This window comes from Aulonocara stuartgranti, assembly GCF_965226115.1.
Source record: "Aulonocara stuartgranti genome assembly, chromosome: 7".
NCBI lineage: Eukaryota > Metazoa > Chordata > Actinopteri > Cichliformes > Cichlidae > Aulonocara > Aulonocara stuartgranti.
The window spans coordinates 31,726,800-31,742,086 of record NC_138945.1 but is presented as its reverse complement, the minus strand read 5'-3'; the positions used below and the strand labels follow the sequence as shown (position 1 = coordinate 31,742,086).

At 38.7% G+C, this 15,287-nt stretch overlaps 1 protein-coding gene and 1 long non-coding RNA gene across 3 annotated transcripts in view; one reads left to right on the top strand and one right to left on the bottom strand.

Moving 5' to 3' along the window:
* Positions 1-13,532, top strand: part of LOC309709930 — an 18,167-nt gene extending 4,635 nt beyond the window's left edge. The window contains exon 3 of the long non-coding RNA XR_014277637.1: positions 13,485-13,532. This is a non-coding gene — a long non-coding RNA (uncharacterized lncRNA). The remainder of the gene's footprint in view (positions 1-13,484) is intronic.
* Positions 4,302-15,287, bottom strand: part of phf24 (PHD finger protein 24) — a 27,522-nt gene continuing 16,536 nt past the window's right edge. Inside the window, exons 4-9 of one of the 2 annotated variants that reach the window (XM_082538877.1) lie at positions 14,166-14,244; positions 13,405-13,607; positions 12,275-12,441; positions 8,901-8,933; positions 7,602-7,679; positions 4,302-5,641 (exon numbers count right to left, since the gene is read on the bottom strand). In XM_082538877.1, the coding sequence (XP_082395003.1) occupies positions 5,545-5,641; positions 7,602-7,679; positions 8,901-8,933; positions 12,275-12,441; positions 13,405-13,607; positions 14,166-14,244 (657 nt within the window). In that variant the 3' untranslated portion in view covers positions 4,302-5,544. The remainder of the gene's footprint in view (positions 5,642-7,601; positions 7,680-8,900; positions 8,934-12,274; positions 12,442-13,404; positions 13,608-14,165; positions 14,245-15,287) is intronic. The other variant, XM_082538878.1, reaches the window with a different exon arrangement.

Below are 15,287 nucleotides of genomic sequence, written 5' to 3'. Positions count from 1 at the left end.
GCTGGTGGAAGTAGGATGTGAATTATTTGCTTACACGCGGAGGATGATCTAAAAATGGCATTGGAGAAATAGAGTTGGATGGCAAGTATCCCCACTGAGGTCTTGTCTTGTTTTTTAGTGAGACTGGAGTGGCTTGTGTCTGTATTCCCATGTATGCAGATGACCTTCAAATCAAACTCTACGATAAGGCATTGCCACTGACACTCATTATCACCAGAAAAATTTAACCTAATAGTTGCCAATCTGGAACTCACTGCCTATTTAGAAATCCTGCATTGGCACTCAAACCAGTCTGTGAACTCCATGAAGAAACTGTGCGCTGACATTTTACTGCAGCTCTCCTCTGGCTCTGCCTCCCCAGAGCTATGACCGCACTGCCACACTTGTTTACCATTACTCATCCCTGCTGAGTGAAGCCATCACACAACAGCAGCCGTCCGCATCACAGCACCTCTGCCAGCAGCTGGCCCTGTTACACTCCTTGTAGGACACGCCAGATAACCTTTGTACAGAGCTCCTCTGGATCACACATGGGGAGAGATGACTCAAAAGAAAAAAAACCCCAAAAACGGTTGTTTCTTTGATACTCTTACAGGCTCACATCTGTGCATAACACATTTGGCACACTTGTAGACTAGTAAGCAAAGACTACTTTTATTAAAGCGCTAACATTCAAACATGATGGCATAGAATCATCTCACTATCATTAACTGAAAGGTAAAGCTCTGTTCCAACAACATTATTTGTTTTCTGTTGAAGATGTACTTTAAAAAAAAAAAGATCATAAATACAGTATAGAGGTTACTGGGGACACTGAAATCAAACAAAAGTCAACTGTGCAGTTGCTGGAGACAGTTAGGAACAAATTAATGCACCATCAAAATGTATTTATTTATTTATGGAAGCAAAATTTGGAAGTGACGATAGTTCCCATGCTTATGACAACAGAGCCCTTCACATGTAATTCACTGACTTTTTTCATAATGCACTTAGGAAAAGGCCATGGTTTATCTACTGTAGACAGAATTGGATTACTGGTTATTTTTATTGATTGAAACTATAACAAAAATGGAAAATACAAAAAAAACACAAAAAAAACAAAACAAAAAAACAGTCATCTCCCTATAAAACAGAACAGTTTGGATTTCTAAGCTGTAATAGCTTAGTTTGCATGTTTTACATTCTTGAATTAATTGATTGGTAAATTGGCCATGCATCCTGTCATCATTTGTTTTGGTCTAAGAAAAGTTTAACTTGACTGACAATGGGTGAAAAGCAAGATAGTCCCTGAACAGGCAGCAGGGCAGACCACTACAATGCACTTTTATTTATTTATACTTCTTCTGCTTCTACTCAATATGACACTGATTAAAGGAGAAATAGATATTTTTATACCACTCACTGCTTCGAGTTGCTGTTTCATGCTTAAGGCTCCGAAAAATTAAGATTGTTGAAAAGTTGTTTGAAAAGAGCTTAGTGAAGTCAGAATTTCTGCTTTGCTTTCAGCTCTTTTCAAACAACTTTTCAACAATCTTAATTTTTCGGAGCCTTTGTTTCAGCAGAAAAAAAAAGTACTCAGTCATAAGCTGAATATCCCAAATGATGCAAAGTCCACACAAGGGGGCTTCAAACAGTCTTTCTCATTAGCACATTAATTTATGAGGCTATTTAGGCAGGATAACCTTGAATTAATTCAGAGCTCAAGTTTCACATTTGACTCAGCATTTAATGCAGCAATTAGCCTGGTCAAGAAGATCATCATTGAATCTGTTATGAAACAATTACATAACATCCTCATCTAAATTATTTCACTCCCACGCTCGCTCGCTCTCCGTTTTGCCTTTTCTCTCTTTCTACTGCTTATGTGTTTGTCACCTACAGTTAGTTTGAACAGTCTGACCTTCAGTTTAACATCTGGTAGATGTAACTGCTGAACTCTGTTCTATTACTAACAGATAAAAGTAAAAAGCCTGAGAGCAACTGGGGAGCTATAGGGTCCGACAACTATTTCACTGTATATTTTCCCTTCTCTATTTTTACCACCTTTACTTTCTGAGGCAAATTATACTCTTTTCAATCAATATATGGAAAGTCGCTTAGCACAAAGATGGTATAACCTCTTGTAGGTATGAGAGAGTGTTGTTTTAATTTTAATTGTGTGTAGGTGAAAGTTCCAGTGGTCACACACTTAAAAGCAACACTTAGTTTCAAACTGCTCCATGAAGGGCCACTTCTGAATGTTCTACCTTCTTGACCTCCATGCTGTATATTGAGATTTTATGGTTGAGGTTTTCAGGGAAAGCCTCTTTATACTCCATGAAATGTGTAATCTTCGCAGTCATAGCTTTGTTGATGTTGCAGCAATTCTATCCCGTCATGCTGTCTGCTTCAGCTGCTTGGAAAAAGAGTGCATGAGGCAATCAAACAGAGTCTGATAAGTGAATTTTAAACAAGTGTAAATTCAGTGCTACTCTATTGCTATGTTACGCTTGTCAAGCTTTTCATTCTACCATTGCACAACAATGGCCATTCAATTTCACACAGAAGCAAACAAAAGCAGTCTCATTTCTCACCAACAGCAATGGATGCTGTCAGATGCAAACGTGTCTGAAGCATGCAAATTGTTGGGGGTTTTTTTTCAGCAAATGCAACTAGTTAGCATAAGTTACACTGGCCCTAAGAGTTGATCAAATATTGTGTCATTATAGGTCTGGTTTCAGATAAATCCCAGATGTCACATCGCACATTACATTATACTAAAAGAATGAGAAAGCTACCAGTTCCAAATCAAACATTAATACAACATTGGTAAAGTAGTAGTGGTAGTAGTTTTTCCCCTTTTTAGATAATCCTTGGATGATTTGGAAGCTTATGAACAATACAGAATTTTGAGTTTGATTTGCATGTAGTGTGTTTAACTGTGCCAGTAAAGGGCTATTTCAAAATGAGAAATCGGCTTGTCATGGAGTTTATACTCATTTCCTGATGCCGTTTCAAGCTGCACTTTCAAAACAGTTCTGTAGTAGTGAAGTGATCTCCTCACTCCAGAGCTGAAGAGTTAACAGCTGAACCGATTTTACAGATTAGAGTTCTATATTATGGAGTCACTGCCAGTGAAATGTGATCCAACAGACAGAGGGCAACGCCTTGTATGCTTCTTTAATGTTTGTAAATTTGGACCAGATTTTTATTTTTTGCCTCTGGTCAGAAAGTTCACATTTTTGTAGTGGTTAGCCAAAACAGTTTGTACATCTGTGTGGTTGAGGTCTGTGTTCCTTCCGGGTAAGGATTGGATTGAGATCTGGTAACTGGAGGCCATTTGAGTACAATAAACTCAGTCATCTTCAAGAAACCAAGTCTGAGATGAATAGACTTGGCTTGTTATCCTGCTAGAAATGGCCATCAGAAGAAGGGTAGACTGTTATAAAGGGACAGGCAGGCAGGCAGTATTCTTTAAACCAGGGGTAGGCAACTCCAGGTCTCGAGTGGCGGTGTCCTGCAGGTTTTAGATGCGTCCTTGATCCAACACGGCTGATTTAAATGGCTAAATTACCTCCAACATGTCTTGAAGTTCTCCAGAGGCCTGTTAATGAACTAATCATTTGATTCAGGTGTGTTGACAAAGGGTGATATCTAAAACCGGCACTTGAGGCCTGGAGTTGCCTACCCCTGCTTTAAACAATACTCAGTTGGTATTAAGGGGCACAATTTGTGCTTAAAGAATACCCCACCCCATTACACTACCAGATGCATCCTGAACAATTGATAAAAGGCAGAACAAATCCCTGGTTTTATGTTTTTATGCCAAAAATTCTACCATCCAAATGTGGCAGCAGAAATCAAGACTCAAAAGTGCCATCTTTTCCAATTTTCTATTGTCCAATTTAAGCAAAACTGCAAATTGTAGCCAGTTTCCAGTTGTTAGCTGACAGGAGTGGCACCAGTGTGGTCTTCTGTCGCTGTAGCCAGTCTGTGTCAAGGTTTGATATGTTGTGCATTCATTGATGCTCATCGGTATACCACTGGTTACGGTAACCTTCCTGTCAGACATGGTCATACAGTTTTATTTTAGGTTTATTTTTATTAATTTTTCCAATTAATATTTGATCTTTGATTTGAGCCTCATGCCCATTCCATTTAATTTAGTTTTAAAATGAAAAAAAAAAAAAAAAACCCTAAATCTGTAAAGTTTTAATTATATTTGCTGATACTTTGAAAACAAAGAGTCTCAATATTGCAAATACTATGCAAGCATTTCAGCACTGCACATTATCCCTCAAACCACAATTTGATTTAATTACCATACTTTATTTACTTCAAAAGAACCCAGCATAAAACCTCCATTACATGGCATAAACACTACATAATGTCCTATTCATTACAGTAGGTTTCTAGTGATTCAGGGGCAGGATCGCGTGCCTTAAAATTATCGTGTAATCTGTTACATTATATAATTTCATCTCGTTTTCCATAGCAGTTTTTAAAGAGTGCTTCTGCATATTAGCAAAGGACAAACTTTTCCAGCAGATCTCAGTCTTTCAGTACAGTGATTATGTCACAATAGTCCAACTACATCTCATTCTTACAGTGCAAATAATGACATTAGAATACGAGGAGTGGCATTTACACCTTGTTATAGTGCAGCTCAGAGAATAATACCAAAATGCACTATATGGCAGTATATACATGTCACTTACAGGGTTAGCTTTCTTTCCCTTTCACAGTTAGCATTTTCGTGAACACAGATTCATGGGTGAAATGGAGAAAACAGGATACATCAGAGGATACAGGAATAAATACATCTTTTTAAATGCATGATAATTTATACTGGTATATATAGCAGTTCTCTTATAATGTATGCAGATAGCTTTCAATGTTGTTTGGTATATATTCCGTTAATGTAGCTGCGTGGTTAATCTCCTCCCACAAATCAAACACTACCAGAAATTAATTTGCATGTGCTTCTGTGTGGCGTGATTAACAGTTTTAATGGTGCATAACACAATCCCATTTCAGCTGCATGGTGTTATAATTAGGACATTTTGGGGCCCAAAGGAAAGAACATGTGAAAGAGTAGAAGCCCAACACCCAAATGTGCCCACCCAGGGGTCTTATGGAGCTGTAGAGTCTAGGTTGGCTCATGTGATCATCCTAGGTGCTCATCTGACTGTGCGTGATCATTTAAAGTTTAAGAAATATCACCAGCTGAATAGGTTGTGAGTGGGTTGTCTTACTTGTTCTAGCTTTCACATTTGTTGGAAGCTGTCAGGTTTTGGAGTGGGGACCTGTGACAGCTGCTGTCACTTGCGTCTGTGGTGTGTCAGTCAGCGTGCATTGTCAGTGTTGTGGTGTTGAGGTGATGCAGAGGAGGAGAGATTCTGTCACTGGCTTGATCTGCTACCTCATTGCTTCATCCAGTTCTCTCACTTGCCATCCTCATGTCACTGTATAAGCATGTCTATCCTCCCTCACTCAACTGTAGACTATAGGGGGTACATCCTCCATCTCTCACTCCCTCTGCTGAATGCAGTAGCGGATCCTGGACTATAGAGGCAGTCTGATGTGCATGGCAGAACTATTAGGCCGTGCAGCCAAAATATAGATGCCACTCTCCCTCAGGAAGTCTGCCCAGGTCACTGGCCTGTGTAAAAGAAAGAAAGTTTAGTTAAAAAAAATTTGATTGTTGAACAAAATTAATTGTGTTTGCTGATAGTGTTGCATTTTTTTTATTTCTATACAAGAGCCAGCAGTTGTACATCTTTGTAACTGCAAATGAATGCCATGAAATAATACACCACACCACAATAGGAGTCATCCTGGCACCTCACTATAGTGACCATAAGAGCTATAGTTCTTGATCAGTCCTACTGCATGTACTTTACTTTGTATGACCATGAACTGCATAGCAGTATTTTCTCAATACTGATATGCCCAGCTGATAATGGTCCTTTTAAGACATTTTTTCCTGGGACATTTTTGTCTTTATTTGATAGAACAGTGGAGATTTTTCAGACGGGAAGGTTGGAAGAGTACATGGGGACACCAAGGGGTCCGGGGTTGGAACTGAACTGAGGCCCCCGCCTCAGTTCAGGGCCTTGTGGCATATGGTCACACGCTCAGGTGTCCTTAAATAATTGCAATTTGATACATGTAATGATGGAAAAAAATAATAATAATCACAGGTTAGTCTGGGAATCTTAATTTAATGCATTCTTACCAGTGTTGGGACTAACGCGTTATTAAGTAACGTGTTACAGTAACTACGTTATTATTGTGGTAACGAGCACGGTAACTAGTTATTATGCCAAAATCAGGAACGCGTTACTCGTTACTGGGATTTAGATAGGGTCGTTATTCGCTACTTCGTGTGGTGGCTATCACGGAGCTTCCACAGATTCAGTAACATTAGCAAGTAGTGGAGGCCAGCAGGTGGATGAAGGAAAGGGGAGGCAGGAGGAGCAGAGACCCGAGGTGGCCGCCGGTCCGAGCGTCAGGTGAACTGAACTTCAGGTAAGAAGTTATGACCTGCAGTCTATCTGGCAGTGATGTGTCTGTCGTGAACAAAACGGCGCGACGCGAGTCGGCTCCTTATCGCGAGCCGTGGGGTTTTTTTGTTGTTTTTTTTCCCCCCCTCTTTCTCTCACCCTGTCTCTCGCACTTTTTTCCGCTTCACTCCGCATGCAAACCTCGTGCTTTGCACTGGGAAGAAGGGGGGAGGGGCGGTCAAAATGCCCGGGCCGATTTTTCTGTCCCAGTCCAGCCCTGTATGCAGCTCATCTGCGGTCTGGTGTTACCTACATCATCCTATTCAGAAGGCAGAATTTCCAAGTTCTGAGTACAATCAAAAGCACCACGACTGCAGTTTTCGTGTTGGATGTAAAAAGCTAGTTACTAGTTAGTTACTAGTTACTTTGAAAGTAACGAGTAACTTGAAGTAACTGAGTTACTTTTGATAGAACTAGTAATGTAACTAAATTACTAATTTAAAGTAAGTTACCCAACACTGATTCTTACACATCATGGTTTTTGAAAAAAAAAAAAAAAAAAAAACTTACAAATGAAGTTACTGCTGTATTTAATATAAAACCCAGTTAGACCTCTACCTAAGAAACTTCCACTAGTTTGTATTCATCCTAAAACACTGCCTGCCTGAACAGCTTGCTAATTGGCTGCAATTATTGCAAATAAAAATCTCAAAGTCTCAAAAGTCATGATATGGCAAAGAGGATTCACCCTAACCTCTTGGCGACAGCTTAGAAAGTGAATTTGAAGTCATTTGCATTGGAAACAGCTTGCAGCAGGAAGTAGGCAGGTCACGTCACTGTCCATGATGCAGCCTTCTGGGCTGACTTGTTTCACTCAAAATTACTCCTACGTTTCTGCCCAAGAAAGATTTTTACCACACCAAGGTCACAATGGACATGTGTAGACTGGTGAGAAGCATGAGTTAGGGTAAAAATTACTGCAGGCTTTTAAGGTTTCCTGTAAGAACTTCAGAAATTGGCATCTACTAAAATCGTTTATATACTTTCCAATAACTGATCACTTTGACCCACAGACTGACAAATATTTAAAAAAAAAAAAAAAAAAAAGCAACAAACCTGCTGTCGTCATTCTTGCTCCTTTCACTGCCAGAGCTGGCTGGACTGCTCTCACATATGGGGCCAACATGACTTATACTGTACCAAAGAAAAAATGTCAAAAATGAAGTGGCAGTCAATGAACAATAAGACAGCTGCCATTGCCTATGAGGAAAAAAAGGAAATAGAAGTTAAATCATCATGTTATGATGAACGTGGCGGCACTTATGTTGGTCTTACTGGGAAATTGGAACGTCCTACTTTAAGTCTTAAGGCTTTAAGCTGAATTTCCATTGACAATTAATATAGATCTTATTCCATGATTAACCAATTATCAATCTGTGTTAGACTTGTGACCTGTACCAGGTATAATGCAGTCTGAATGTATGGAGCTTGGTTACACAGTATCCCTTAATTTGACAAGCTGATGATGAATGATTACCCATTTATTTTGTCTCCAAAATGTAAGAAATGTGTTTATATGATGAAGAAATGCAAACCATATGTTTTCTTAACTAGCTTTTTTTAGAGATGTTTTTCCTCCAGTCAGCAAATCATTTAATGCGGTCCTTTCCAGGCAGTGAGATTTGTTTGACGGCATCAGCTTTTCCATCCAAAATCAGGATGTTCGCATGCGATTTAAAAAAAACTAAATAAAAATGATCTAAGATTTTATACAAGCCATATAAAATATGGTTCTTAAAACATTGCAACTGCCTATTTCATGAGGCTGTCTCCCACAAGTATTAGTCATTTTTTTAGAAGCTCTTAATAAATTCTGACGCTTAATCATCAGAAGCTAAAATTCATTTTACCTTTTACACCATTGCATGTGAATTTGTGCAATCCAAGGGAGCAGAGTTTTCTGTTTCATTTAGTATATTTGCTTTTTAATCAGCACAAATGCATATGGTTGTACTACATAGGGTTGCCCTAATGGACACTGTGCTCACCCAACTTCCATGCATGTGCTCTGAAAAGTAAGAATTTTAAGGAGAAGCACTCCTAAGGAGAAGAAAAGGATTTCTTTTAATCCCTATAATTAAAGGCCAGATTGAATATTACCCATGTCTCTGTATAACGAGACCTGATCATCTCAGTCTCATTAAACTTGAGAGATTCACGTGTCTATGGTAGCTTTACATCCAGAAAGAGACACTTTGGAGTTTCTCCTTCCCTTAGGCTCCTTATGAAGCAAGGGTTAAATTGCACATTAAATCTAAACTGAGGGATTCTCCGAGAATACTTGACTGAGTAGTGCTCAAGGATGTTGAAGTGAGGGGAAAAAAGACAAGCCATGCAGTGCTGAGTCACACTCACCCACAATTCATAGGAGAGCAGAATCCCATGAGTCTGTGGGGGGATGCCGAATAGGTGAGAGGGATGGAATGGTACAGCTTAGATTTGACAGCACAAGATATCAAGTGGTAAACGAGCACATGCAGGCACACAGTGACAGTGATGGAAAGTGCATTTATTACAGTACAAATCTGAGGACATTTCAGTACATTTCTGACCTGCAGTCAAGCACTTTTGCATGTGGCAGTTACATCTTTAACATGCGAAAATCATCTGAACACGTATTCGACTGATGCACATACACTGTAAAACAAACAGAAGTAACCCCACCAGAGTTTTTTTTTTTTTTTCCATTATTACTCTGATGGGTCAGTCAGTGGTTACACTGTCAATTTTCCTTTCATTATTCCATCTACTGGGGAAACTAGTTGGGGTTCCTCACAACTTTAACCATAAATAAAGCTACTCGCTGCATTAAGGGGACACAAACATCAGCTGTGTAGTTCAGTCAAGCAACAAACTGCTTGTCTTGAGGTTATGACTGTTTGTCAGAGAGCTTTGTCAGTTTGCACTTTGTAGTGTTACACTAGATTGCATTATGTTGTGAGACATATCTAATATTGTGACTCAATTTTGATGCAGTCTCACATAAAGCCTTGCAAAAGGCAATTTATCCATGTTTATCCATGTGCCCATGTCAGCGTTAGAAACTTAGGACTCATACTGACAGTAAAATACTCTATTTAACAGTATACATAAAGGAAACATTACCTCGCCTTTGATGTACATGGGGTTATTTTTCAGTTTAAATATTTTTTTGATATTATTGAAATGTACTATGTTTAATAAAAAAAGATGTAGAAAAATATTTTAATTCTAAGGACTCTTGCCATTTTTTCAGTGTTGCAGTGGTGCAAGCAGCGCCAAAATAATTTCTTTGAAGTCCTCTGTTATGTCTTCACTGAGCTAAAGGGAAATTGAACTGAAGAGCTTCTCTGCACCAGGACAAAGAAATATTACACCCCAGTCCTGTTACAGTCCACACGTGCTGTCATGCATTGTCAGTGGCAACAATGACATTTAGTTTGCTTAACTCATTGTGGAAATGGTTATCAGAAGAAACCACAGTTGGATATTTTGACACTGCACAAATTTGGGGGTTTCACTCCATGCAGATTTTCTACAGTGGCCAAAGAAGTGCTCATCTTAACCCAAACGCTTAACGGGGATAGTTGTTCAAACCAGAGTCAGTTTTTACTGTAAGAATAATATTTGTACATTTTGGTGACTTATTTGATAATCAATATTCTCCTCATTATCTTGGAAACAAAGAACGATGAGATGCAAATTATGTAATCAGCAAATGTTGCAGTAGGAAGAGTACTGGATGTCTGCATTAACTGACATTTCTCCTTCATTTCGGATGTTATCATAATCTTTGCTGATTTGCATATAATAAAAAAATATTGACAGCAAGTCAATTATGGAGAAGTTCCATTGTTATAACTAATTATCTTTATGCAAATGTACATGATGAACACTACTGTGTAACGAGAAAAGCTTTCCTATAGTGTAGATGTCTTGGCAGTTTGGATTAGCTCCTTCAGAGTTTTGTATTTAAAATAAATAAATAAATGAATAAATATCCAGTCAGGTAAATACAACCCCAGTTCCAAAATGCTGGAATGTTCTGTAAAATAGAAAAACAGATTACAATGTTTAAACTGAGAAACCTTTGGATTTTAGGAAAAGATCATTTTGAATTCGATCTCACAGACATCTTAAAAGTGACTACTAGCCACACTCTTAAGAGGTGCACTTTGTCTTACTGAAATATGCCAAGGCCTTCTCTGCAAAAGTTGTTATCTAGATGGGAGCATGTTGCTCTTAAACGTGTACCGTATATACCTTTCTGGATTGATGGTCCTTTTCTGATGTGCAAGATGTCAATCTTAAGAGGCACTGATGCATCAGAGATGCAGGCTTTTGAACTGAGTGCTGACAGCAAGCCAGATGGTCCCTTATCTCTTGTTGAGAGGACGTGGCGTCCATTTTTTCCAAAAATAATTTCATATTTCAATTCACCTAACCAATAAACACTTTAACTTTAAATGAGTTTTATCCCAGAGAAGATGCGACTGCTCTGGATCATGTTTAAATGTTGCATCTTTGCATCACAGAGCTTTAACCTGCATTTGTGGCACACTGAATCAGTCACATCATTCCTGAGCCCAGTGATCCAGTGATTTCCATGACAGAATCAAGGCTGTTTATTAATGTAGTGCCATCTGAGGCTTAATCAATGGTATCCAATATTAATTTCAGCATCCCAAAGATTTATCAGTTTTCTCCGAAGCTCCTGATTATATTATATTGATGATTTATTCAAAGTTGTAACCATGACATAACCATTTATATTGAGGAACAGCATTTAATGCTATTGGCTATAGCAGTTCTGTCAGAGTGAGGAAAAAGAAAATTAAGTTGGCTGACAGCTAAAGTCTTTGTGAGCCCAACGTCACAAGGTACTCCTTACACCAACACGTTTTCATCCTAGGGTGTCAAATATTGCCATTCCGTCTGACGCAACTGGGATCACAGAGATACGCACAAGCTGTGCTTTGGCATCTGTGCCTTGGTGGATCAGCTGTGGCAATACAGTATGCCAAGACCTAACAGTCTACATGAAGAGGTAGGAAGGGTGGCAATGACAGTGGTATAAGTCACAGGCTGGGAAGCTTGTGTCCTGTGCAAGTCCTTTGTATTCCATACTTCATTGTACCGACTTTGTATTCAGTTGTGGGCTAGTTTTATTTCAAGCTCTTTTTATAACTTAAACTTTCACTTCCTGCTTGATTAAAACCTCCCACCATTAACCCTGCATTTTCACATGATCCAAGGCATAGCGCCAGCATTGTGCTCTTCTCCCAGCACATTGCTTTAACTAAATATCCATAATTCAATTATTTTTCAAAGCCATTTTGTAAGATTGATCTTTGCATTTAAAATTCTACATCATAAAACTAATTAGGACAATTTAAATTGAAGCTAGACATCTCAAGGTTAATCTCATGCATTAACATAAATAATGAAATATATTATAAGATGGGAAAGAGTATGGCATTTAAAGAGAACTAATCAGTGGGTGTAGTTTAATTCAAAATGCTGTCATATTGTGTGTTTGGATAAAAGATTATTGCAGCAGCATTCTTAAGACAGACTTTTTTTTTTCTTAAGACTGACTTTATGGCATTACTAGAGGTGGGTGTCACATTCATGTTATCTTGTTTCTATTCCCTAAGTGCCCAGACCTTTTATGCCATCTGCAGTTTGCATACAAATGACTCCCTAAATTCCTTCCAATTATCCCTGTAAGTGGCATGTGGTCTACTCACCTCACATTGCAGGACTGCGAGTCTTTCTTGAGCTTCTCGAACCAAGACTGCTGAGCTTGGCGGCATTCAGCTCGTGTGATTACACCATCTTTATCCAGATCCAGACCCTGAAACACTGACCTTGCAGTGTCTCTCTCCTTGGCAGTTAACAGACGCACCAGTGAGTTCTATAAAAAATAAAATCCAAGAAGTGTAAGAATAGCATTTACCTTTTAGTGATTTAAACCGCTATAATTCAGTAAAATTTACACTTTAGGGCTGATCTTAGCCATTCTTGGTCATTTCCTGTGACACTTTGACTGTCTGACATATTCTGCCAACATTGCTTCATCCCGTACTACCCCAAAGTCTCAGACAAACTTCAAATTTAACCTCTCAAACCACAATCTGGGAACCATCAGCTAGTCTGCAGCCTTAGCCTCTGGGGGGGATATCCAGATGGGATAATAGATTTCTATTCATCATGCATGGCTCCATCCTCAGACATTGTTTATGCATGAAAAATAAATTAAAACAAAAAGCTAAAAACTTGCAAAATAGTTACAATAACTGTTAGCTTCAGGATTGCATTTAGGAAAAATACCCACTTTCCACACAGTATTGCAGCACAAACAGGGTTGTGATTTAAAAAAAAAAAAAAAAAAAAAAAGGAAGGTTCATTGCATACAGACTTCACGTGCAAATACCTGTTTATAGAAATTAGTCAAGCCAAAAACAAACAAAAAAAGATAACTTATTGTCAAGGGACAAAATGAATAGTTCAGCTGTTGGATGCAAGCCAGATTTTTGGGCATTTTTTGCCTTTCAGTTAGTTTTTAGATTCAGACTGAAAAATGAGATCATTTCATCAACAGCTACAACGATTATTGTTTAAACACTCCCTTAGTCTGTAAAATTTAATTACATTTATATATGCATTTTTTCTATATCACAAGGAATAGAGTATTTTGAAGGTTTTTGGAGGTATAATTAAAGTGTTCTACAACAAAACTCATCAGGGCTATGCAGGCCATGGCTGAGTGTAAACCCAAACAACAGTCATGGTAGTGGAAGAAGACAGTTCAGGTAGAGTTTAAAAATGCGGTGCTGATTTATCCCAATTATCTTGTTTCCTTAATCCACAACTATACCTCTGTGCGAAACTTCCTTAACACTGCCAGAGACTCAAAATAGAGAAAGTCCGACCACTCGATGTGTCCCTTCTTCTCAGGATCCAGCGCAGCAAACTGGGCCAAGACTTCCTCTTCCTGCTCATCAGTCAGGTCCTTTTCAAACTGCTGCTTGGATACAAAGTGGCGGTACTGAAGCAGCTCGTCTGACACCAGGCACGACTCTATAGCAGCAGGGAACAATTCATCACACAGGTCCTAATTAGTCACCTGGCAGTCTTCAAGATACATCATCTTATGGTGAGTGATTTTCAACAAAATGAAAAGCATCCTCCCACTGACTGCCATCCAGCAAAGTCACAGCCTACTACACATTTCAAAGTAGACTGGGTGGAGGGCAAATGCACTTTCTCAAGGAAACAATGTTGTGGGCAGTAAACGTCTGAGGTGACCACAGACCAGACAGGTGCTCAAGATTTCATCTGGGATCTCTTTGCTTTTAATCACCAAGCATTCCGGACATGTACAACCAGTGGCAAAGCAATACTGCAATGGCAGTACCAATTTGGGTCTTATGGTGATTTGTGTCATATCATCTTGAGAATATAATAGGTTTCGTTAATTTTTTTTTTTATATAATCAGATCTGCAAACTTTGCACCAACCAACAGTGCTGTCCCGTACAGTATATCAATAAAAGGTTAAGTATTAAAGTTCTTGCATGGCCAGCGTTACTACCATCTACCAAAACCAAATATCTTTAACCTGTATTCAGTAGCTCACCAGGGATGATCTTGCACTGCTTGAAGGTCTCCATGAGGCTGTACATCTCTTCTTCTGTGAGAAGTAGATTGAGATTGTCCTGCAGGAAGAGATGTGTGGGAAGAGCAGAGTATTACTCTTAATGCAGTCTCTTTTACAGTCAATTGGCATGCTGGCACTCTTGATAAGAGAATATACTTAAACTGGTCCTGGGAAAGTCTTTACAGGAGGTGAGATGAGGCCAGAGTATTACGCTTTGTAACATGATGCTCAGACCATTTCTTTTATCGCAAGTGGCACATTGCTTGATGGATGAACATAGTATGCTTAAACTAGTCCTTGCAATTAGCTACATGCATGTAGCTTTGACTAATGAACCCATTTCAGTGTTTCCTGGGTAATTCATGTAATGTGCCTTTTATGTCACTCTCCATAATGGCATCATAATTAAAAGAAATAAAAGGAGGTTTTCCAGATGTTAGGTTCACAATGACTTATTTCATAAATTTACAAATAACGATGTTAGCACTTAAATCCATGTGTCAACAAAAAGCAATTTGGCTTTAATAGGAGAAAAGACAGTTATGCACTTTTTGTTTAAATTAAGAGATTTCCAGATACACACAGGCCAGAGAAAACCAGAGCTGGAAAGACAAATGTAACCAAAGATGTGAGATAGTCATTTTATTCCCCAACTTGTTCGAATATCAGCAAAAAAAGATGCTGCTATCTAAATTTCTACATTATTTATCACATAAGTGATGTGATCAAACTTTAGTCTCCTTGGGATTATTGACATAAGCCAATTCTAGTGTGTTTACATGGTCCTTCATCACCCTTACAATCTGTCAGGGCTTCATAGAAGGCACATTATGAAATCCAAATGAAATTCACAACCGCCCACACTTAGAAAAACAGATGAAAAAAATACCCTTAAGCTTGGCAAATTGAAGCAAATGGTATATGAAATAAGGCCAAATGAATAAAGCACATATGTCAGCCAAGTGTGATTAAAGTATGAGTTACTGTATAGCAAGTGTGTTGAGTGTTTCAGTATCAGTCTGACTAACACTCCTGCCAGTATCTGCATTTCCCCAAATATAAACAGATCGGATGGTTAGTGTAAGAACAATGCATTCTAAT